Source organism: Ruditapes philippinarum, unplaced genomic scaffold, assembly GCF_026571515.1.
Source record: "Ruditapes philippinarum isolate M1 unplaced genomic scaffold, ASM2657151v2 ctg1875_1_1_1_1, whole genome shotgun sequence".
Taxonomy (NCBI): Eukaryota; Metazoa; Mollusca; class Bivalvia; order Venerida; family Veneridae; genus Ruditapes; species Ruditapes philippinarum.
Window position 1 is genome coordinate 320,615 of NW_026851580.1, and position 26,884 is coordinate 347,498.

At 34.0% G+C, this 26,884-nt stretch overlaps 1 protein-coding gene and 1 pseudogene across 1 annotated transcript; one reads left to right on the plus strand and one right to left on the minus strand.

Moving 5' to 3' along the window:
* Nucleotides 1–976: 976 nt before the first annotated feature.
* The window catches only part of LOC132750630 (uncharacterized), a 42,332-nt pseudogene continuing 16,424 nt past the window's right edge, over nucleotides 977–26,884 (plus strand).
* On the minus strand, nucleotides 16,923–25,804 carry LOC132751351 (DBH-like monooxygenase protein 1 homolog). Its single transcript, XM_060741550.1, has 12 exons — nucleotides 25,580–25,804; nucleotides 24,721–24,812; nucleotides 24,127–24,276; nucleotides 22,334–22,507; nucleotides 21,775–21,855; nucleotides 21,315–21,488; nucleotides 20,497–20,766; nucleotides 19,745–19,936; nucleotides 19,019–19,078; nucleotides 18,226–18,345; nucleotides 17,856–17,969; nucleotides 16,923–17,213 (listed from the first exon to the last, which is right to left on the minus strand). The coding sequence occupies exons 1-12, from the start codon at nucleotides 25,767–25,769 to the stop codon at nucleotides 17,139–17,141; spliced, it is 1,692 nt and encodes a 563-aa protein (XP_060597533.1). The 5' UTR covers nucleotides 25,770–25,804; the 3' UTR covers nucleotides 16,923–17,138.

Below are 26,884 nucleotides of genomic sequence, written 5' to 3' on the forward strand. Positions count from 1 at the left end.
TGAACTTGTATACAGTACTTAAAGTGATGTCCTTTTTCTCACGAAAATACCTGAGCCTGTATACAGTAAAATAAATTTTTCAAGAAAATATATCAAGTTGTATACAGTAAAATAAAGTGACTTTCTCACAAAACATCTAAACCTGTATATTGTGAAATTTAATGATATCAACTTTCTCACGAAAATATCCAATCAAAAGTTGTAAACAAATAAATATAGTTTTTTTTCAACTTACCTCACGTCAATTTCTTAGCCTTGCATTATTAAGTTGTGTCCTCTGTCTCAAGTGAACGTCTTAACCTTTATATGTACATGTATAAATTGAGGTAAATTGATGTCCTCATTCTTTCGTAAATATGTCTACATTTATAAGATGTGAAAATCTCCTGAAAGAAACAAACCTCAAATACGATGACAATAAACCTGAAAGTTACAAACTCGATTTGAATGTAGCTTTCTGGCAGTCAGAAGTAATTGGAAGGCCAAAAATCATTTTCGTACGAAAGACCGGTGGGGACATTTGAACTTCATGAATTCCCGATTTCAAATTTGAAATTGGAAATTCATGAAGATGAAATCGTGAATTCATGAAGTTGAAATTGTGAATTTATGAAGATGAAATCTGGAATTCGTGAAATTAAAATTGTTTATTCATGAAGATGAAATCGGGATTTCATGAAGATGAAATTGGGAATTCATTAAGTAAAAATAGCCCTACTGGTGTTTTGTATTCTCGTCAATTGACTGCAGACCTGTATATTACGAAATCATTTATATGACGTTTTTCAATATTATTATTACATATTTGTATTACTTGCAGACATTTTCATTCAATGGTCGAAATACTTTGCAAATTTAAATAAGAATTCAAACATTCATTAAAATGTGTTTTGAAATACTCTTTATAACAATACGATAGACGGGCCTCTGCTAAAAATTCGTATTTAAAATGAGTCTTTTCGCAAAAGATTCGACATATTAAACAGAACAACTTACCTGAACAATGAAGTGTGGGGTTATTTTCGTACTTCTTGTCTTAGTTCAAACAGTTTTATGTTCGAACATTGCGGGGGTCCGGACTACAGAAGCGTATGAACGCTCAGACATTTTGGATGCGGATGGAAATTACATCCTGTTTTGGAACTTTAATGACACGCACGTGACATTTGAAACTCACGTGCGAACGAAAGGTAAGTTTTATTTAAATTTTCTTTTATTGTAAGCATGGGAAACATTTTTTAAAAATTTGGACAGCAAAGTTCATATTTAAAACAGGTCAAAACATTTCCTACATGAAGTTTTCAGTTAGAGTTAAAAAAGTGTAGTGAATTTCATAAATAATGATGTAAGCCAACGTCAATTCATCCATGAACATTCAAATCTGTTGAGAATTTTGTATGTGAAGAGTCATGTCATTGAAGAGTTAAATTAGTGAAGAAGTAAGTCACTTAATAGCTAGTCAGTTGTGAAGAGTTAGGTCATTGAAGAATTAAATTAGTGAATAAGTAGTCATTTAATAGTTAGTCAGTGAAGAGTTTAAGTCTGTGAAGATTAAGGTCAGTGAGTGGTTGAATTAATGAAGAAGTAAGTCAGTAAATAGATAGTTAGTGAAGAGATTTAGTCAGTGAAGAGTAACGTAAGTGAGGAGTAATATCAAAGAAGAGTTAAGTTAGTGAAGATTTAAATCGGTGAAGAGATTTGTCAGTGAAGTGTAAGTATTACTAAGTAGGTCAGTGAATGCTTAAGTAGGTAAAGAGTTATTATAAGTATTTTAGGGTTAATTCAGGGAAAGTGAAGTCACTGAAGAGTTAACTCTGTTAGAAATTAATACGTAGTGAACAACTAAGGGGCTTTTGTAAATGTTTAGTTTAGTGAATTTTGTATATAAAAGGTTAAACTTTGAATGTTGTACATACAATGTAAAGTCAAACAATTTTATACGTGTTAAGAGGGCAAATTTCGTACATAATAAAAGAGACACATTTATTCAACTTAGAGGTCAGATAACTCTCTAATAATGGTTGATAAGAAATTAGTCACTGCCGTTTGATCATACAATGCAGGTGAAAATTTTCACATACTTAGAAACAGGTCAAAAATTATACCGGGCTAAAAAATTGAAGAAAAAAACTACAAAAACATAAACAAATAAACAATGTAAATTGTAAAAAGCAAAGTGTGATTTTATCTTAAATGACAAATGATGATGATGACGATGATGTCAATGATAATAATATGAGCACTTAGAAAACTAAGACAGATCGATGAGCTTTTGTTGCTTAGTGACAATATAATATTAACATAGTAATAGTGTAATAAAATAAATTATTAACAGTTTTAACAGGGTTATAATGTATGCTAAAAATAAACATCATAAAATCAAATGATAATGTTTTAACGGGGTTGAAATGTGTGCCATACAATAAACATCGCAAAATAAAATGATAATGTTTTAACGGGGTTGAAATGTGTGCCATACAATAAACATCACAAAATCAAATGATAATATTTTAACGGGGTTGAAATGTGTGCCATGTAATGAACTTAAGAGATGATTATTAATCATGAGATAAAGTTGACAATTTTTGTAATATTTATTTAAAATATTTACAAACTGTTAAATGAATAGGGACTTATAACTGGCCAACGCAGGATTGTGTCATATTATTTATTTATTTATATGTATACCGAAAAGTTCCAAAATAGATATATAAAAATGTCATGTGACAAAAATTAACAAAAAAAGATTGAAATTAATTGAAACTGGGTCTACACAGTTGAATAATTTATTTTGATGATCAGAGATGGGTCTGTTAAGTACAATGTATGTGTCTATAGCCATGAATAGATATGCGAAAAAATTAACCCATTTCTTTCTTGTAAATTGTCGTCTGATAATAAGTCGTCTGCTTAATTAATTTGTTAAACGAACTGCTACCTGATAACACGCTCAGACACTTGTTTTTGTACAAAGGCGTTCAACAGGCTTAATAATAATCAATTATATTTGTTTTAATTTTTACTGTTGTCCTGTACCAAAATTGAGTGAACAGTCGATATTTCTCGTAATTTACCGGGTCTTGTTAAGCTCCGATATCATTCGAAACACCTCGACAATTACAAATAATTTTCCGACAGAAGGGACCGAGGAGTGGCTATTGATTCAAATTACAAGTATTTTGACTTCGCAGGGCGGCAGGCAAAATTTAAAAATATGACAAAGTGGTAAATATGTCGTATTTTTGTGTTTTCGACTAGCGCTTCGCGGAGAAAAAGTACGACATGTCATAGAAAAGCCACTATAAAAAACAGATATTTGCATATACATACTACTATAACGATAAAAAACAAACTACTCCGAATAATTACCGGAAACTGATTTTAACGAATTAAGACGATTCATACGAGTATCATCAGTATCCCTCGTTTAAAATTGATATTCATTCGAAACGTAAGCCAAGGAAGACAACTACCAGAAAACAACAGTTTCCATTTTACAACAGTTGTCACACTGTATGTACAATGCTACAAAAATTAGACTTTAGTTTTGTCGTTTTAAATTCTTAGTTTACAACTTCTTGGAAATTCTTAGTTGTTTTTTTCTTTTTCATTTACTAATTTATTTATTTATTTAATTATTTCATTATTATTATATTTATTTATTTATTTATTTATTTATTTTATGTATCCATTTATTTATTTTATGTATTTATTTATTTATTTGTTTATTCATTTATTTATTTATTCATTTATTTATTTATTTATTTATTTATTTATTTATTTATTTTATTTTTGAAAACTTATTGATGAAGTCATAGAATGCAGTCATAGAATTCACTGTTATGATGAGAAAAGTACGATATGAGAAACCATTGTGTGGTAAGATAATGTGACAGCATTTGGTTTATTTTACGTCTACCTAAATTTTTTTTCTTGTTTGCAAGGATGGGTGGGCTTAGGGATGTCCGGAAATGGGAACATGTTTCCAGGAGATGTTGCAGTTGGTTGGGTGCTCAACAATGGAACTGTCCGCTTTTCAGTACGTATTCATACGTGTTTTTATAAAACGTTTTGAACGTATATACTGAACATTGCGAAAGGAAAGTGTCTTTATCTAGCATATTTTATCCTTTGTTTTTTACTTATACAGTTTATCATGTTTTCTCCTTCTTGTTGTCTGCCCTTCAACAACGTCATCCCAGCCACAGTGATCAAATGTATGCATCTTTGTAAATGATTTGCCGTTTGATTTTTCAAAGCACAGGAGCATAAAGGCGATTTGGACAGCTTTACCTTATCATGCATGTGTGTTCAGCCTGTTGTGGCCAGTGCGTAGCCTGACAAGCGCTACCTGTCCAGCTCTAGTAACCATCTTGTGTTGTCTTTGGCTTCATCAGTGACTTAATCAGCGTAACTTTCTTCTCATGCCTTACGGTGTTCTGTGGTTGGTCTCTTTTGGCACCTAGTTTTGCTAAGCTGTCTGCTTGCTCATTTCCAGGGACTCTGCAGTGGGCTGGAATCCACTGCAGTGCCAGCTCTCTGCCATTGTTTACAAGGCTTACAGCTCTGGAGAGTTCTGGTTACCGACAGTTGATTAGTGCCTCAATACCAGATAGGGCGTCTGTAAGCATCACCACATGTGAGCCGTCTTATTGCAACTCTTCAATAAGAGTAATCGCCTGCATAATAGCTTCAACTTCTGCCCTGTAATAGGTGTTGGTATGTCTTGCAGTTATCATCCATGCTGAGGATCCATACTCCAAGCAGGCTCCAATAGTGCCCGTATATACTGTTTTAATATGTCCTGACTGGCTCCATATGTGGTGCCTGCAAGTTTTCGGAGGGTGAAAAGCTTCTTTTTGTTTTACTTTTAGCTTGTTCTTTATGAGCCTTCCATGTTAGCCATTTGTCGAAGGTCAATCCGAGGTAGGTAGTCCCTTCTGCATCTACTAACAATGTGTTGCTCACGCATCTGGGACCTACTTTCTGTTTTGGAGAGAGCGTGAACAGGGTTGTGCACGATTTCTCCGTTTTCAATTGGACACAGTCGTTTGTCCATGCTGTTAGTTGATCTGCAGCTTGTTGCATCCTGTCTGCGACAGTTGTGACATGCTCCTCTGAGCACAAAAGCACAAAATCGTCTGCGGAGAGGGCAGCTTTGATTCCTCTTGGTAGGTCAGTTACCAGGTCATTTATGAAGAGGATAAAGAGAGTGAGTTGATAAAACTCCACTTTGTGGCTTTCCATGCCTTATTGACTAGGTAAGACTTGAGCCAGATGTTGTACCCCACTTCTCAGCAGTTTCACAAAGAGGCTGTATGTCCACATCTTGCAGAATAATCTCTGGAGAGCTATCCACTTAATGAATGTGGCCTTCTTCTCCTGAAATGCATCTTAAATGTCTTGGGCAAGGTAGGTAGTTTGGACCTCCGTTGAGCGGAACTGCCTTAAGCCAGCTTGTTGGTTTGCAAGTAAATTGTTGGTTTGTAGATACAACTTCATTCGCTGGTTTACATCCCTGTGCAAAGGAAAGGGCGATATTTGTGAATTTTGGCTTCTGTGCAACTTTACCTGAGACACCTGATTTTTGTGACGAACCGTAGATGTGACTCTTGATTTCTATGACCAACTGTAAATGTAATACTCGATTCTTGTGACAAATAATTGTGAAACTTGATTCTTTTTGTGACAATATGTAAATATGACGCTTTTACGTGTTGTGCCAATCTGATATTGCGACACTTGATTCTTTTGGAAAAAAAACTGAAATTGTGACACTTGATCATTTGACAATCTATAATTGTGATACTTGATTCTTGTGACAAACTATAATTGTGGCACTTGATCCTTGTGACAACCTGTAGTTGTCACACTAATCTTGATTCTTTTAACAAACTGTTATTTCAAAACTTGATTCTTGTGACAAACTGTAATTGTGACAGTTGATTACTGTAACACACTGTAATTGTAACACTTGATTATTGTAACAAACTGTAACAATGACACTTGATTCTTGTAACCAACTGTAATTATGACACTTGATTCTTGTGTCAAACTGTAATTGTGACACTTGATTCTTGTAGCCAACTGTGATTGTGACACTTGATTCTTGTGAAAATCTGTAATTGTGACACTCGATTCTGATGATAAATTCTAACTTTGACACTTGATTCTTGTGACAAACTGTAATTTTGACACTTGATTATCGTGAAAAATTGTAATATTGGCACTTGATTATTGAGACAATTTTTAGTTGTGACACTTGATTCTAGTGACAATCTGTAATTGTAACACTCGACACTCGATACTTGTGACAATCTGTAATTGTGAAACTTGATTCTTGTGACAATTTTGAATTGTGACACTTGATTCTTGTGACAATCCGTAATTGTGACAATTATTGTGACAAACTTTTATTGTGACACTTCATTCTTGTGACAATCTATAATTGTGAAACTTGATTCTTTTTTTTTTTGGTATTTTTTTATCTGATCTGTTTCTGATTTTCGTTTTCATTGGGTATAATTGGTAAAGTCATTTACACATGTGGGACTGAATTGTTTGGAATATAGACACTTTACTGCAACATCAGTTTAAAAATAAATCGGCGATTCTGATTTCATAAAACTATTACTTTGAGAATCATACCGAATACATTTATACTCTCCCTTCATATCAATTTAACTCATATCAACCAAAATAAATGGACTTGACCAGCTCTCAATCTAGACAAAAACAATCCTCCCTTTTAGGGAAAAATTCACAATATGTATTTCATTTTTCAATTTGACTGTATAGACCATGATCACATAACATTTTTTAAATGTACTGACTGATCTTGGTCTGCACTGATCGCATAGGTAGAAACAATTACCACCTGTGAGTCTAAGGTTTGATAATTTTCAGGACCGCCACACGGAAGGTCACAGGATGCCTGTGACAGATAAGTCTCAGGATTGGCACCTGCTGTATGGAGAAGAAAACGAGTTTGGTACGATACTTAAATTTGTCCGACAAATTGACACATGTGACGACGCCGAGGACTTGAAAATAACTGTAAGTATACTTCTTTTTTGTATGACACATGTGTGCATGCCCCGCCCCGAAATTATCACTTGACCTTCCACTTCACATTCCCTTAGATCGGAAAATAAATATATAAAATTCATTTTACAAAATATCATTGTGATTTTATTGGTTTATGTTTGAAAAGAAAGGGAAAAAAGCAAACAAATATCTATATTTTGAAATGTGATGAAATTATGTATTTGATTGTTATGTTAACTTTTGCTAGAATGTCCGTATTTTATTTTTTACTTTTAGGAGGGGACTACGCGTCTTATTTTTGCCTATGGAGAAAATGACCCTGCGGACAATAATTCTATCATGTACCACGGAACCAAACGTGGAACAAAAAGTGTATCCTTACTGCTACCTAGCACAGCAAAAAATAATCTCCCAGCCAACGTCAGACATTTCGATTTTCTGAACAACAATGTAAGTCTTTCAGGTTTTGTATACATTTTATTCAATCCCCACCCACTCGAAATATAACAACATGAAAATATTAAAACGAGAAGTTTATGGTATTACATTTTGACAAATTCACAAGTCGAGGACACAATCAATTTGAAACAATCAAGTGCAGAGATTTAATCATTTTCTTTTCCAGATCTTAAAGCAATAAAATACTTTGCTGTCATTTTTAAATTTGATACTGATAGGTTTGATAAAGTGCTTTACAGTTTTTAGTTCCGTCTGCAGCAACAACTTATTGGTGCCGAGGATTTAAGATGCCTAACATTGGAAAACATCATATGATAAAGGTAAAAGCTTGATATCAATTGTCATTTCAACTTATAAGATGTTCATGAATTAACTGATTCTTAAGACGACATTTTGCATGCGAATTTTTGTAGTAGACATTTTGTACACGACATTTTGTAGTCGACATATTGCAGACGACATTTTATAGACGACACTTTGTAGACGACACATTGCAGAGGACATTTTGAAGACGACATTTTGAAGTCGACATATTGCCATCGACATTTTGCAGAAGGATGGTGCGTTACGATCGATGAAGACAAAATGTCAACCTCTCTGTTCACCTTATCATCAAAACAAAGAGGAGGCAAGGTCATGATGAGGAATACACTCCTGGCAGAAGAATACGAGGCAACATACTTGGTTGTTATTTTTGACAAGAGAAAGACATGGAAGCCACATATAGCCGAGTAGAAGGTAACTCACGAGCAAAAATTGCATTGATGCGTAAGCTGGCAAGAACAACATGGGAAGTGAATAAGCAGATACGCAAATCAGTATACCTGGGTACAGCGAGGCCCACAATTGAGTACAGCTCGGCACAACCTGGTGAACCACAGCCAAAACTAATCAACAGGCTCTAAAATCAAGCATTTTGCATCATCACAGGGGCCGGGCCATAACGTCTACACCCATAACATCAATGGAAGCAATGACAGGTATACAGCCTCTACATGAATGAAGACAAGCCAAAGTCCTAATACAGGCAGAAAAATTCAAGTCTCTTCCAGACTTCTGGTTACACAAAAATCGGCTAAAGCGTGACAGTTTCATTCATGAAGCCAAGATATTGATTAAAGGGTACCCGTCAGAGATAAACATAGATAGATAAACATCGTGCAATGAAAATTTCACAGACAAACGACCTGTCTGCAGTGAGACTCTGTTTTACTGTGCCAAAACTGATAAAGAAAAAAATATACTAACACTAGCTATGATAGACCAAGACTACCCATCACACACGTGGCCGCATATCTACACTGATACCATCAGCCACTAGAACTGTTGAAAACGGAGGTGCTGGTGTTGTAATAAGGTACACGTTTGCTATCAATGAAACATATTACACTGCTACAGGCAAGCATTGTAGTAACTAAAAACCAGAGACTGAAGCCCTCTTCAAGGCTGTCTTCTTGATTGAAGACTCGTCAGAAGATGTCGTAGCAGTTATCTTTCTAACAAATGTACTGTCGGTTCTGGAAGCACTGGCCAGCAACAAATCACCAGAGTTAGCAAAAGCCATACAACACCTCTGCAGTTCATGCATTGCTGCCCTCCAGTGGATTCGGGCACACTGCAGAATTCCTGGCCATGAAAAAGCTGATAAACTTGCAAGACTTGGAGCACAATCAGAGCAACAATATGTCCCAGAATCTTATTAGAGAGAGATGGCCAAGATTATTAAGACACTCACAAGGCCCAGACAGGAGAATGATGCATACCACCTTCGGAACAGGGCACAACAAGTTATAATGGTCAGACTACGCTCAGGACTTAACAGGGTGAACTACCACATGTATAAGAAGAACAAATTGGTTCAGTCACCGATCTGTGCCTCCGCAGAGGAAGATCAAACTGCTGATCATGCCCTCTAAAAGAATGTGTGGACGACACGACCAGGAGCGAAGTGCGATGCGTCCTCAAGAAGCAGCTCTGCAGAAGAAGTTGTTTGGGGACCTAAATTACCTGAGGAAAACAACAACCTTCATCGCAGATACTGGCGTAATTGCGTATAGCGAACGACAAGAAGAAGAAGAAGACAAATTTCTAAATATTCTTTTTTAAGTCACATTACAATATATCAATTATTTTAGAGCCAGTAGTTCAGAAAGGGTTAGAAAAGGTTATTAATTCTAAATATCTGAAGGGGAATGTTGCGTGTGTGTCGCAGGAGCTTTAGTTATACATTCGACACTGACACAAAAACCTTCATTAAAAATTAAACGTGTAAAAGACTTATTCAAATGTTTGAACGTTTTGTATTCATTGTTCCAATGTGTTAATGATATTATGCAGTATGAAGCTTTGGTCACGCCTGGAAATGAGTTGAATGTTCACCACATTCTTCTGTACAGATGTAAAGTCAACAACCCTGATCAATATGACGGTAAAGCGAGCACCTGCTACGATAAAAATAGAATCCTGCCATATTGCTCAAACATGATTGCCGCGTGGGCAATTGGCGGTGAGGTAAGAAATTCGCTACGTAAAATTGAACAAATAAAACACTTTAATTTATTCCAGTTTTACCTCTATTTTCCGTCATTTTTAGTTGTAGGCCATCTTATACGTTACGTTTTTTGTAATGGAAGATTAATTTTGAAGTGATTGATAGTTCAATATTAAAGTGATTGATAGTTCAATATTTTCGCTGTCAAGCTGACTCAAGCTGAGATAAATTAGTTGTATATTCTTAAATATTGACTATTACGTAAAATAATGATTGAACGTAAATGTTTTTGATAAATTATATAAACAACCTTAAATATATCAAGAGTGGCCCAATCTTTTAAAACATTGAATATTACCGACAATTTCTGAAGATGTGAGTCAAAGTGGTAATTGGTTATTCAGGCGATGTTCTTAATAACATTGAAAACAAAAATGACTCGCCATTTAGTCTAAGATGGGTATAATGTCAATTTAGTGTACATTGCAATACTAACAGCTCCATAGTTTTTCTTAATAAATAAAATAGAAAAATAAATAAATAGATAAATAAACACATAAATAAATTAATAACGAAATGGTGATGTTATTTTTGGCAGCCATTTTATTTTCCTGATGATGTCGGGTTCTCTGTTGGAGGCCCGGATGACGAGATCTTCTACATCATGGAGATGCATTACGATAACCCGACTCAGAAATCGGGCATGATCGATAACTCTGGTATCCGGTTCACACTGACGCCGTCTCTACGGAAACACGAAGCCGGGATGATGCAATTTGGTCATTGGGTCAGCTCTTCTCAGATCGTGAAAATTTTCTAACACAGGGTCACTGCAGTCAAGAGTGCATGAAAGAGGTACGTCAGACCATAACGATACTAACATGCATTTTTCCCCCGTTACATTTCAATATTGACCATCAATTTTATCATATTCTGATATATAAACCGTGAAATTTCATTCTTTGTTGGTTGAAATTGTTACTCGACTTTTTCATCCGCTTTTTTTCCTGCGAACTACGTTCGCAAGAATGCAATACCACGCAGATTAACACATTAAAAAAGTATCTTTTTCGCAAGAAAAGTTTACATGGTTACATTGGATGATTAACAGTTTGTCACTTCCAATATCATTGAAGGTTAAGTGCCAACATGTTCGGAAAAAGAAAATAAATAAATAAATAAAAGTTCATAACTAAACATTTCATGAAATTCATTTTACGCCAAAGGCTGAAGTTAGGTCAGTATAACTTTATTGTTTATATCTAGTGACTGTTCGAAACTCCAATTTTTCCTATAGAGAGTATCTAGTGATATAGAGTTAAGTTTACAGTTCAGTAATTTTGTTCTTGAAAACTGTGTCATATCATATTGACCATTTCATAAAAACTTAATAATGCACCACTCCTTTTAATAGGAGTTTTTGTTATTGGTGATTCTTAAGTGTTGAATTATGTTTTTATGCTACAAAACAACACTATTAAAACCTACATTTGCCATTACTACATAAATATAACCTCCGATATAATGTAGTAATATCTTTGATTTTCTAAGTTATTTCTACTTTATAAGGGTTTCAAACAGAGCAACGTGAGTGAGATCAGATTTATAGGAGCTGTACAACATTCGCACTTGATCGGCGTTGGCATGACAACGCGTCACTTTAGAAATGGAACGGAACTGAAACCACTATTAAATGACCCAAATTACGACTTCAACTTCCAAGCAGTGCGAGTGTTGCCGAAGGAAGTGGTTGCGCGTCCAGTATGTTTGTCTCCTAAGTTCATTTTATACAAAATATATTTAAGCAGTTCTTCTTACATGTATAACAGTCATACATCAAATTAACATACAATTTTAAACACGACATGACAGAGTGGTTAACACGTCGGACTAGTTATCGCTAGCCGCGTGGGCTAAAACCCTGTAAGGGACAAGCCGTTGTTTCCTTGAGCAAAACAACTTTACGCTTATTGCTCAGTACTGGTGGATTTTAGAACGCATTCAGGAGTAGAGTGTTTCTGTAAGCTTATAGCTTCCTAACCAACAAAAGTAAAATAAATTTTAATTAACCTATCTTGAACGCAAAAATATCAATTTACACTTCTTTTGTAAGAATTTCTATAATTCATCGTTAATGAATGTACTTTAAAGACAAACAATGCTCTTTAAAATATATATTAAAACGTTAAGAGTTTCTCAGTGATGAGGTAGTATTGATATATACAAATTTTTATTTTATTAATGTTATGTCCGGTATATAAATAGTAATGGAATTTAAATGTTATATAGGAAAAATTTGTTAGTTTGTAATGAAGTAGAATAAATGGACAAATGCGAGTTATAACACAGATAAACCTAATAAAGGAGTGAAGACAAGGCTTGCCTAACTGTGATGCCTCTTTAAAAAGTCTTTATAATTACTCTTATTGTTTTATCATTATAATTATATTATTATTAGTCATATTACATTTATTATCTTTTTATGATAATAATAATGAGATTGATAATGATAATAACAATAATAATAATAATAATAATATTAAAAAAAAATCATTATGATTATAATTTTTTTTATTATTAAAGTAACTTGTATTGTTGTGCAGGGTGATAGTTTCCGGGTAGACTGTACCTACGATTCCACCACTAGATCAGGGGTTACACTTGTAAGTTTAGTTGGTACATTATGTTCATTTTATATATGTCCATTTTGGTAAAATGTATAAACATTTTCCTTACATAAATAAGAACAAGCTGTGATATAACCACTTCTATCACATGACGTCGCATATTTCCAATAGAAAAGGTTCTTCGTATCACATATTTTAATATATTTTGCAACCATATTTTTAAATAAATCCTTAATTTAATATCATTTTTGCCGGCAAACATAATACTTGTCTAAGATCTATTGTGAAGCCTAAAGCAGGCTCATTTTATAGCACTTTCTAAAAATCAACCCTTGTTACATGAAATAGTTAATGTGTTAAATAACCTGATTATAAAAAATAATAATAATTTAGCTACCAACAGCATAAGGATACCTGTGCATGGATGTGAAGGCTGATTTGGCGATTTACTGGTGGTAAATGCTAATCACTTTCAAGTTTTTTATTTAGAATACAAATGTATAATCATCTTTTTGTTTTTTTTTTCTCAGGGTGGTTTATCAACCAGGGAAGAAATGTGCCTAACCTTTGCCTATTATTACCCTAAAATAAAACTGGAATCTTGTAAATCTGAACCTACCCTTGATGCTTTTTCGACTGATCGACAAAATGTAAGAAACTTATTTAAAACGTTGTTTTTGTTGTCGTTGTAGTAGTAGTCGCCGTAGTAGTCGTCGAAGTTGTAGTCATCGTAATCGTTGTCGTAGTAGTAGCAGTCATACTAGTTGTAGAAGTAGTAATCGTAGTAGTAGAAGTCATACTAGTCGTGTAAGAAATCATCGTTGAAGTAGTTGTCGTCGTAGTCGTCGTCGTAGTTGTCGTCGTCGTAGTCGTAGTAGAAGTCGTAGTCGTAGTAGTCGTAGTAGTAGTAGTCGTAGTCGTAGCCGTCGTAGTCGAAGAAGTAGTAGTAGCAGTTGTTGTTGTTAGTGTAGTCGTAGTTGCAGTCGTCGTCGTCGCCGTAGTCGTCGTCGTCGCCGTAGTCGTCGTCGTCGCCGTAGTCGTCGTCGTCGTCGTAGTCGTGATAGTGCTAGTGCTAGTAGTACGTCTTCGTCGTCGTCTTGCAATGATAAAGCAATTTCATGAATCGGTAGAATAAATACAAGTTGTATTCGTTATTTGACACACAATGTCTTATTTGCTGATTAAACTTGCTCTGTTGTTTAGCTCAGCTAATTTGTTGAATGTGACGACAACAACTTTAGATAAAATGACGTCATGAAAACATGGAAATTGTTGTACTGCGTGACAAATAATTGTTCGCTTCCTTTGACAAGGCGCATTCTTTTTTATTTAATTGCATGAAATCACATTTAATCATTTCCATGAACAGGCGCACTAAATGACATCATAGTAGGTTATTTCATAAAAAGTGTAAATGAAACAGATCCTTTTCATACTAATTTAGATTTATATTATTCTTTTAGGAACAGATACCTTATATCATTTTTATCAGCTCTATCATTTAGAGCTTAATATCTATCAATTTTAAAAAGTGAGTTGGCATTTTTCAGTTGTACCACGAGCTTTCCATGCTAGACTGGACTAATAAAACCTCTGTTGACTGGGCATTATCAAAAATAAACAAGAGCAGAATCCGCCAAGACTGTAGCGGGGAACACTTTCAGGTAACACCACACTATGGAACGCTATGACTGTCTTATGTGATCAATGTGATTGCAGACTTGTGAAATGATGATATTATCTTGTTGTTTAATCATGTTAACACGTGAAGTTTACACCATGTCTTGTGAAAGGATGATGCTGACTTGTTCAAAACAGCATTAATTTATCATATTGACATGTGCTGACAACATGTTCACTTGTTCAAATTGTCATCTTGAAATTTTGACAAGTTAACATGCTGTCTGCACATGTCGTCATGATACTTTGACATCTTAGCATGGTGTTTGGACAAGTCATCATAGTACTTTGGCAAGTTAACATGTTTTTTGTCGATTACGAGTCATCATGATAATTTAACAAGTTAAAATGTTTTCTACACATGTCGTCATGATAATTTGACAAGTTAACATGTAGTTTGCACAAGTCAGTATGATACTTTGACAAGTTAACATGCTGTTCGCAAATGTCATTACGCTCATTTGACAAGTTAACACGCCGCTTGCACATGTCATCATAAAATTTTGACAAGTTAACATGTCGTTTGCACAAGGCATTATTGTATCATAGTTTGGAGACCTTTCTGTTGAAAATGCATCAGGGTTATATCGTATAAATATACATGCACAGTGCGTTAACTAGAGTGCGGGTATTAGATACCCGCACTGCAGAGCATGCCCATTGATTGGCTCATTTTTGCTGGGGTTTAAATATTGTGACGGCAGAGAAAGGGAAAGCGACAGAAATGTCATATTCAGATGTTCGTTCATTGGTTCAATTTTGTAGGGGTTTCATATTGTGACAACAGGGAACGTGCTTTTATGTTTGACTATGATACAAAAGAGAAAGAACACCAAAACACTCGGCAATCTAATTAATACTCGGGGGCTACGCCCCCTCGTACAAATCGGATAGCCTCGTGTTTCGGTGCTCTTTCTATTACTTGTACTCTGACAAGTTTACATGTTGTTTGCACATGTAATCATGATTATTTGACAAGTAAACATGCTGTTTCAACAAGTCAGCATGATCCTTTGACAAGAAATGATGTAAATTGCACATGCTCAAACGACAAAATGATATAATCGTTTCACAAAAAAGCAAAAATATTGATCACATAAGACAGTCACGGCGTTCCATATACATGTACCCCGTTATAGTGATATTGCCATATGTGTTTAAGTTATTTTCGCGGATTACAAAACATTACTTAGTATGCATCATGCGGAACATCTAACTAATTATTAATGATCATCTCGGAAATAAGACGATTGAAAGTAGTTCTACCATGTACGATTTAATGTAAGACAAAGAAGAATGATCCGTTTAAATGAGTGACAGCTGTAATGAGTTTGTATTACTTTGAACATAAAGTGTGTTTCGGTAATGTTATGCACGAAAACAAAATATAATTGTCTTCATAAATAAATATAAGGTTAATAGTTGATAAAATTTTAATTCTTAAAACGACAGAAGTCTTGCTTTGAAAATAATTAAAGAAAAGATTTATACTTTCTTTCAGCAACCAGTTCCCCAATTATACCACCCGAGCTACCCGGTGAACTCTTATATACCCCCTGTGGCTACCTGCACCTGATAGTTGGATCAGATTGATGGACATGTAACTTCGAACACATTAGCATTACTTTATGTGTTTAGATGATAGCATATTGGTCTTTGCAAATATTTTGTATTTTACATTAAAGAGGATTTTGATATGGGAATAATATCAAATTATATATTATAGTTTGCTGTTTGTTTTTAAAGAAACCCAATGATGCTCACAGCACCCCCTCAAACAAGCTCATCGTCACCATTATCAACAACCAAATTGAAAAACAAACATGAAACACTAACAAATAACATAATAAATGTGTGTGTTCTTAACAGTTTCTTTCCTGAAAGTTCCAGTAAACAACTGAAGCCCTAATTTTCTAGGAAATTTATGTACATTGTAATTCCGAAAACTTTGTCTCAAAAAATGCCAAAGTATTATTGACGTATACACTAGCAGAGGAATGGGGTGTATTTCTAATCATTTGGAACCTTTCAGAGGTGTTTAACTGTATTTTATAATGCTTATTCTTATTAAACATTTAGTCTTACCTATAAATATTAAGTATAGCAAAAATTCTAATTCCGGCCACGCATACAGATAAGATGAATTATATTATGATAATGTAGATCATTTAAGCCTTGTGACTTTGGGTCTGTCTCTAAGCAGCCACCATTTATCCCTGAGTTATCGTAAATTGGCTCGATGCATCTCTAAGCTCCAGCAGGTAAGGTGGATTTGAACCATGGTGTTGACACTAGAGGGTAGTCAAAATAATTTTTCCTGTTTTGGCGCGATATGATCTAAATTTTATTGGTGCACCGTGATAGCACACAAAACAAAGTCACCAACATATCTTGACTCTGGTAAGTTATGGCTTTAAGTCAGTTCACTAATTTTCATTTTAGCTTGATAGTAAAACCAGTTATTCTGTGTGCTTCCGGAGTCTTACCAGTGTTATCTCATTTAAGGAAACATAGTCGTTACATGAATAGGGACTCAAACCTTAAAATGGCTCAAGGACACCGCAGCCGTCAAATAGATCTGATTCCAAATGGGTGTCATGAATAAGTCTGAATGGTTTACAAGGTGCAAGAATATTTATTTTTTTAAAACATTATAATAAAAACATGATGGTAAAAATCATTTTTATATTATATTTTTATCAACATTTTAGTTTTAAAGTACACATTTTTATGCATTATTTGTGTGTGGAATTGTTCTTGGATTTTGTATATACATTTTCCGGGTAGAATTCAAATACATTTGTATATGCATCTTCCGGGTCCTTGCTCGTGAATTATGAACAGTCTGGTTGTGGAACAACATATGGGTGTGCTGTTTGTGGTGGCGGAATTATCCGAGACTTTTGTGGCTGTAACAAAAATCATAAAATAAAAAGAAATAAAGTATAATCGTTTTCAACTACAATGTATTTGGTTATAGTTTAGTTTATACAGAATTTACGTAAAGTCCGATTGTTTAAGAACCTATAAGGTTATAGACACACTTTTGAATCCGTTCCTGGAACCGACCATTACTAAGTAATGAGTACTAAGCTTCTTGTACAAGGCGACATCGTCTTGCCCCTGACAGGGTTTGAACCCACACGGCTAGTGATCCTAAGATTACTAGTCCGACGCGTTCACCACTCATACATGCACTTGTTTTGGGCTTAAAACATAAAATACTTAAGAGATTACGTTATGACTTACCATCTTTGTCATATGACATTTTTTCATGCATAAGTGGGCACCTATGTAGAATCATCGTAGGCTGGCTAGATGATTTGCTTGCATGAACAAATTCATAGTCGTTACACAGCCGTTACAAATGAATCATTGGCCAGATATCACTCGGTCATGGAAACACCATGGCAACAGGAATTAGTACGTGTCGTGTTCAATTACATTAGAAGGGTCAGACAAGATCAATAAGAACTTGGTTCGGGTTTGAACTTGTTTGGTATTATTATAGTGTAAAATCATGAAGAAAGAGTGAACAATTTAGGACTTACTTTAAGATGCACTCCGCGACAATATTCTTTCACCTGGCTTTTGTCGATGTGCGACCGGAAGAAATCCACTACGGTCTTGTTCTGCCAATCTACGGTGTTTATCTCGTGATACAACTAAAAGAAATGCAAGGCTCTTAACCAAAAGTCATGTTCTACTGTATTTTTAGAATCAGGAAGCAATGTGAGAAGACGACATAATCGAGTTTTTGATACAAAGGATGATTCATCAAATTTTGGCCGCCATCTTTGATATTGGTCTATATTATTAGCAATATAAATCATCTGACATTAAGTGCTCATATTAACATGTAAGCGCTATTTTATATATTTACAATTAATTTATATCTTATATAATATGATAAGTCTGTACCTCTGAATTATCAAACGGGAAATTGTCATAGATAGGCTGGGATAAGCAGTTTTGTAGCTTGAATTTCGGATAGTAGTAGGTAAATGTTAAGCACATTTCTTCTCTCGTTGACAAACCGCCCTTAAAAGATAAAGGAAAACTACATCTATATTTTGAAATGCGATGATTAGTAGATGTTTATCAAATAAAAATAATTACTGACTAAAAGCATTTACGGCATGCACATGTATCAAATCGAAACAACATATGATAAAGAGTCGACACACGAAACTCTTCAATGTCAGAATTATTAGATCAAAACGTCTCAAGTTGCAAATGGCCATATCTTAAGTAAGGTCTGGCTTGGTTACAAACACATTCAGCAAGGTTATGGTTTAGTAGTGATTATTCAAGGCCCATTTAACCACGAAATATATGCTTTTATTTTTATTTCTCAAAAGTTTGTAACGATAGTATTCAAAAGGTTACTCATTGACCAATTACCTGAATTATATTTTCATCTCTTTTTTTTTTGGCAATAAGTACAGTAATAGAGATAAAGTATTTTGTATGGAAGTGAAGATACTACTTTGTTTATAATTTGCTTCTAACAATGTACGACAAATTGTTTTACATTTATGCTATTTTTGTCATGTAACAAACATCCAACATTCTCTCAAACCAAGACTTAAGCATTATAACATTCCTGTTTGCCCTTACTAAAGGGGTAAGCACTTATTTGTTTCTGAGGCATAATATGCCATTAAATTTGCGATCGCTCAAGGAGAAGAAATAGATAGAAGATTGAACCAACCGTGGTGGGTGTGGTGCGACTCGTCGAATCGTAGGTACAGTCGACCTGGAAACTATCTCCCTGAAAATAAAATATAGATCGTTATTACCTTTATCTAATCATTCAATTTCATATATATTGTCCAACTTTATTGGCATTTTTATCTTACCCTTGGGTTATTTCATGTGAGCAAGTTATCCAGCAAGCTTGCCGAACGTCGGTGCTTTCTAACCTAATCAAGAGCTTTAAAAATTACACAGAGGTGTATCCACCAATAAAGCTGGAAAGTCGTCATGTGACCTACACTGTGTTGGGGCGACATAAAACCCGACCGAAAAGAGAAAACAATACAACAATAAATTATCCGGGTTATAAAATGAATTTACAGATGGAAAAGATGATTTCTCATATTTAATCTTAACTTTCCATTAATTCTTTATTCCTGATTTATTTATTATATACATGTAGCCTTAGGGTTACAGCCTGTAAAGTCACATGTTAACATCACGTTTTGTTTCGTTCACGTGACTAAGCGGTCCATCGGGTGAAAACCGGCGGCTCGGTTTTAGTTATTCCATTATTGTCAGACAATCGAACAAAATCGGCTCTTCTCGTATGTTTCGGCTCTTCCCATATGCTACGGCTCTTCCCGTATGTTTCGGCTACGTACGCTGAATCTCATAGCTCGATATAAAACTGTTATTGTGTGTTAAAGTAATTGCAATCTCAACCAAAATAAGAGCTTACCGGATATACGGGTACTTCTTTCGGCAACATTCGGAGTTCTTGGAAGTCGAAATCGTAGTGAGGGTCCGTGATAAAAGGTTTAAGCTCGACGCCATTCCTGAAATGACGTGTTGTTATAGCAACGCCAAGCAGATGAGAATGTTGAAGAGCCCCGATGATTTTGAACTCCGTTAAGTTACTCTCTGTAAACCCCTGATAAAAGAATGTTAAATAGTTATTATCCTCAAAGGTTCCATATTTTAGAAACCAATCAAGTCGATGAACGTACATGTAGTATCGTACAGATAGTTCTCGAATTACTACAATATTTACCTCCCTTGACAAAAGTGGCGGCCATTTTGGGGGTCAATATTCTATATCGTAAAATTGACAAAATATGACGAAATATGAATTTCAATGAAAAATGTATTATGCACAATGAAATCAAGCAATGATTTTATTAATTATTTTTTATTTATTCCGAATTAAAGATGGAAAAACACATACTCTAAATGCTTTTGTTTTATCAATATCTAAGGTCATTACACATTTAATGTTTACGCTATGTATATGATAGTACAAATTGAACTAATTTAAAACGATTAAACTGCAAACTTCTGGTCACAACTGAATTAAGATATGCGACCAGGGTAGGCCAAAATCATGACTTATCAAAAAGAACTTTTCCCCCTAAAAATGATAAAAGGTGTTGTTCCAATTGAAAAATAAACAAGTCATTAATAGCTTTATAGATCAGAGTAACTATACATTACACGTGACAAGCAGTTGGCAGTACAATAAGACTTTGATACGAAGTTACTCAAGCCTGGCGGAATGATTTGGAAGTAGTTGACTTTGTGTCCCAACTCCAACATTCCAGCCTCGTGCTGCCTTAAGGTTGGCGTAATTGTTATGCGGATTCCAGAGTCGTCAATTATATCCGAGCGTCTAGTGGGGTTATCGTAATGCGTCTCCATGATGTAGAATACTTCATCTTCCGGTCCCCCAACAGAGAAACCCACGTGATTGGGAAAATAAAATGGCTGGAAGTTTACATAGTCATAAATTAACGGGGATAACTTGTACAAAACAAAAGAATGGATCGAAACATACACATAAAATTATAGGATATTATTTTATATTGTTTCACGACTTGGTATTATGCAACAAACATGCCGAGAATTTTTGAGAATAGTTGTATTAAAATCTATCTAAACTGGCAAGAGCATATTTGATTTTATTCACAAGATAAGATAAATAAACGTCAAAAATCACCGTTTGATGCGCTATCTTTACAAAAGTTGAAGAAATCATAATTATAACAATCGTTTTAAATCTGTGGAATTACATTATATTCATATAACAAAATGAAAATAGCACATGGAATATGAAAAGTATTAACAACTTCTAAATGTTACAAAGCACACAAAGATTCGGAACGTTTTGTCACAATCCTATAAACATCAAATGAGCGTCTTCGTGATCTAGAACATAAACAGCCTCGTCAACTAGGCGTTTTCCTACTGAAAGTTTAACACGAATGAAAAGCAGCATATTTGCAGAACTGAATTATGGAACAAAAAAATCTTACCTTTCCACCAATCGCCCATGCGATAACTATACTTGAACAATGAGGAAGTGTTCTATTATGGTTATAACAAATGCTGGTCTTGCCGTTCCAATAATCCGGATTATCAATTTTACACCGGTATATTAAAATATGATGTACGTTAAGTTCATTCCCCGGTGTAACAACTGCTTCATACTGCGGAATACATAAAATAAAAAAATCTCATTTTAAGTGGCTACCTCAAATAGGCTCGAATTTTCAAAATTTTGAATAAATTGTAAGCTCTTCTGTCCTGGTTTTGATAGGGGGTTTCAAACCTGGCCAAATAATGAAAAGAAAACGGGACCTATGCGAAATGCAAAGCATTTTGAAAGGTGTAGAATATGTACTGTATATATACCGATACGAAACATTATATCATTGTTTAAAATTTGCTAAGGAAAAGGAATCCATTCTAATACAAGACTTTCGTGATTTTTACCTTGATCATGTGGTGCTTTCCAATCGGTGGCATCTTAAAACCCCTGCACCAGTACGTTGTAGGTTCTGACGGCACCATGTACTGAAATATGTATCCATAAAATTCACATTGTTTACGATTTTAAAGGTGCATGTCTTCAAGTAATATTTATTACAGTGCAATATTTGCAGATCGGCCTTCTTTATTGCAATAACTTCTTAACAACAACACTATGATGTTGACGGTGGAGGTATGACACTTTTGTTTTGCATGCATAAAATCAAACAGATTATAAATATTTATATATTTATTAAACAATCAAGGTTATTTACATACGTTTTGGATTTGTTTTTCGGTAATGAATAAACTTGTCTGGTGTAAGTAAAGTAGAAATAAATTTTATACATAATATTTTTTCTGAGATTGATGCTCAAGATACCTATAAACACCTTAATTTTTTATCAGTTTCTGTATCATATATCTATGAAATATTTTTTTATAACAAATATACAGCGGAACTAACAATAATGTATAACCTATTATTTTTTCCTATTGTCACTAGATTTTATACGAGACTCACATTTTGGTTAAGGAAGTCGAAATGTCGGCTGTCTGCTGGCAAGTTGCCATTTACTGGGTTCGGGCTGAGTAAAGCCACGCTCTTGGTACCCCGCGTGGTTCCATGATACATGATCGAGTTGTCATCGGTAGGATCGTTATCGTTATACGCAAATATAATACGATTAGTTCCTTCCTAGTAAATAAGAGAAAAATAAAATAATATGATACATGTAGTTATTATGAAAGCAGCATGACTCCAGATTCATGTTTTTAATGGAAAGTCTGCAGATGTATTTAAAAGTGAAATATTGTAAAGTGAAATTTTGTAAAGTGACAAAATGAGGAAAAAACAAAGTAATCTAAATAACCAAAAAGTGGTCAAAATTTGAAGAAAAAAAAACAACAACAAAATCGCTTAATGCGTTGGTCACGCTGTAGAATTAAGGCGATGATTACTTCAAATATGAATCATTTAACATGTATAACATGCAAATTATCACTTGACTCTTGACTTCCTGTACATTTAAAAAAAATATTAGTACATATCTCTAAAGTTTGATTTTCTTGTTATATTTTGGCTCATCTGAAGGCATGCAGCGTTAACTTAAAAATAGGGAAAACAATGTTTTAAAAAATGTTATTAAATTTTGTCTGTTGTCCTTTAAATCGCTGGCGCGTAACGAAAAGAGAAACAAAATGCGAGTATGTACAGTGATCTGATTTCGGTCGACTTACCCTTAAAAGGTATAAAGTTATATAATACGAACTATTTTTTTCTATCAGATTTATTGACAGTAAATTATATTGCTTATGGTCGACTCTCGAAATAGCTGTAGCATGAAATGTCTTTGTTGTTCAACACATATAAATATTTTACATAGTACAAAACAAATGGTTCCGAAAAAAATATTATGCTGCTTAACCGTTTAGCAATGATTTCGTGAATGAGCCATTCGCTTTTGAGACAACATTCTTCAATATTTCTTCATACAAGCGTTTTGAAATATCCTTTTTTATATCTTTATTCAAATAATATTTTTGCAGCCGGTATATTGCTTTATAAACTTAAACCTAAAGTTACATGTTTTAGTCTTTACTACAGTGTAGAGCAATGCAAGCCTAGACATCATACAGACGCTATACTTCTGACTGACTCTCATTAAATTTTGGGATAGTTAATACAAAAATATAATTGTTTGTCCCAGAAAAGGAAGCTGGACGAGTTCATTTTAGAAATTCAGTAGGTTTAGGATTAAACAAATAATGAGTGATTGAATCTATTTTTAGATTTGACACATTGTCAAAGTAGATAAACAAAAGCAGTTTACCCTGTCTTGTGACAAAGTATCTTGCGATCACATGTTACTTCCGATCACTTATGAGCCTATACTTTAACTTGTACCTTGCGATAAGAGGAAACAGAATTTTTATATAGTTACTTAAATGTCAGACACATGGTTGTGCGTTTACGAATACTTAAGGTTATCATATTTGTTTCTTTTTTAATTTACGTTATCCAAATGTGTCAAGGAACATTTATCTATTTTTTTTTTCGTTCTTAACTTCATATATTTTAATTCATTATATAGTATTTTGGTTTCATCTAAATATGAACAAAACTTGGTTTTATATCATATAGAAATCCTTTTGTCTATTTAACATGCTCAATACTTAGACATTCGTTTGTTTGTTCATTCGTTTGTCGTTCGTCGTCCGTCAATCCATTAATCACTCCATTCATTTATTAATTTTTGAAACTTTAATTTGACTCACCTAGATCTGTTACGCATTAATGTTTAATTATTGTTTTACCTGGATGACCTCATCTTCAACGTCATCACAAGTGTTTATCTTTCTGACAAATTTCAGCACGGTTCCGAACTCGTTTTCCTCACCATACAATAATTTCCAGTCTTGTTTCTTGTCCATAACAGGCATTTTGTGCCCGGATGTATGACGGTCCTATGAATAATTGAAAATAATGATTGAATTGTTTGAAAGGTGTAGCACATCAGAATGGACTCGTGTAATCATAAAAATTATTCTACACTTTATGTTACTGTATTATTTATTGATCACTGTTGAATCTTCTTAGGGAGACATTAACCCTAATGTTTTGAAAAAAAGCGTTCGAGATAACTATTATAAAATATGCAATATTAGTAAGACGTCTTTATTCAGATTAAAATGACGTCAGTTATTCCTGTTTGCGTGACGTCGAGATAATGAATTCAACGAAATGAAGCTTTTATAAAAAGAAACTTTTCATTATCATTAATCAAGAGTGCGAGCATTTAAGATGTTGCTCGAATAATTTTTAAAACTTTCATTCTGTTCTGCTTTCGGAAACATCTTAAACATTTTAGTGGTAGACAGTGTATCTCACAAATTTCTAATATGACTTACAGAAAAGTGGATAGATCCATCTTTGATCCACCCAACAACAACATCACCAGGAAACATGTTTCCGTTGCCAGACAATCCAAAGCCTACCCATCCTTTTAAATGAAAGAAAATAAAAAATGTTTTATATATGTAACAGTAAAAGTTTGCAGACACTAAAGTACACTGTAGTTTTACCTACGAAAGACATACTGAAACATTTTATCTTTATGAGTTCATTGGTTTATTACAGATCAAGAAGTTTTAATTAAATCGTTGTGTAGAAGAAAAGAAATCACATGTACCAACAATAAACGTAATTTGCTTGCAACTCGATTTTTAATAAACAATCGAACTGCATGTGTTAACTATTGTTCTTTCCATTTATATATTTATATGTGCTTTTTATGAAGCAGTAAATAATTTAACTTGCCAAATCAAATTAATACTGATATCGAATATCATAATCATTCGCCAAAATATTTTCTTGAAAACAGTCTCGTGATTATGATTATCATGATTAGTGATACAAGGAATATTTGGTTTATCACTGACAAACAACCCCGGTTCTTTGACCATTTTACCATCTATTTTTCAGGGTTGAAAAGTTCAATAAATTATTGACAAACATAGAGGATTGGCCAATAATTTAAGATTTCGACATTTTAATTTTGAATTCTCGGATTCGAGCTGAACCACGGTCATGCTATTGTTTTTCTTTTCTTTACACGCAATGAACTCCAGGGTAGTTAAACTTTGATCAAGATAGACTATACTGAATGTTCAGTTCTACTATACCTTTATCTTAATCACATTCAAAACTTTGTAGACATGTATAGATATAATTTATATTCGTATATTGTAAAAAATCAAACATACAAACCTTTTGTTCGTACATGGACTTCAAAAGTCACATGTGTATCGTTAAAGTTCCAAAAGAGAATATAATTCCCATCTGTATCTAAAAGTGTAGAATGGGCGAAGTTTTCGGATGTTTTAACTCCGGCTAATTCAGAACTTAAAACCGTTTGTAAAACGGCAAGGAAACTTATCACGACAATTTCTAATTTCATCCTCAAGTCTTAACAATATTGTTATTGCGGTATTTGCAAAAAGAAGCCCCTATTTATCCTATCCGTTATCAGAGGTCCGTCGAGTAAATAGTAGAAAAGTTAAAAATATGTACTTTTTAAAGGCAAATAAAATAAAGATAAATTATACAGAGCCTATGATCCGAGCAGTTACTGTAAGTTACTAGCTACGTTTTGGGTGAGTGTAAAGGCACGTGTTTCCGTGAAATTCAATGATTAATTGAAAAATAAGTGTTTGTCTTAACCCACTCAGCCTCGAGTCTGCGTCGCCGCCGCCACCGTCATTATTTTCATTATTAATGCTTTTCTAGATGTTTATGCAGGTAAAAAGGTACATGAGTCGATTGCCATGATCAGTCACAATCTGTATCGTACATCAAATGACATCATTCACCCTTTTTCACGATGCAAGAAGATTCGATTTAAGTACATGTACAATCTCAATATGCAGCATAAAATCGAAAGGTAAGATGTTAATTAAAAAGTGTTGTAATTATTATTTGATAACTTTTGATCATACAGAGTGTTTATATCATGACAGACTTTGAGATTTGATAATAGTAAAACCACTTTTATAACTCTATTGAATATACATTAAGATTAGCTCATTCAAAATAGAACCCAAAGATGGGCCTCTAATTTAAACTAAAATCATGCAAGTTTGAGTAATCCAGATTTGTCCTTCCTCTACAACTTTAAAAATATGTCAGTACAAAATGCACGTATCATTGTTTTTTCCTAGCACAAAAGGAATGTTAGTGAAGCGTTTGGTATACCGTTTTTATTTACTTAATCATAAAGGTCACAAGATGTCAAATAGCTCAATTGTCACATGTTGCCCTAATTTTATCTGAAAGTGCCATTTTCTAGCTCATTCGATAACATTGACATTGCACCGTGACAGAGCAATTTTAGAATGCGAAACGTCTATTTTAGTATATGACTGTGTACAAAAAAAATTACAAAATAATTGCACTAATATATAACTTATGATTAATGGACTTATTGCATAACTATCAATGAACATGTTTGCTTGTTTGTTTTTTATCGGTTTTTTTTACAAATGATAGCAAGGATCAGTGTGCATCAAAGAAGCG

Excerpts from the sequence above, each read along its gene's own strand:
- LOC132751351 (XM_060741550.1), bottom strand. The coding sequence starts at position 25,769 with ATGAAATTAGAAATTGTCGTGATAAGTTTCCTTGCCGTTTTACAAACG. Across the intron at positions 20,767-21,314 it reads CATGGGCGATTGGTGGAAAG|CCATTTTATTTTCCCAATCA; the intron begins GTAAGATTTTTT and ends GTAAACTTCCAG. Across the intron at positions 17,214-17,855 it reads GTCGCGGAGTGCATCTTAAA|CCACAAAAGTCTCGGATAAT; the intron begins GTAAGTCCTAAA and ends TTTTTGTTACAG.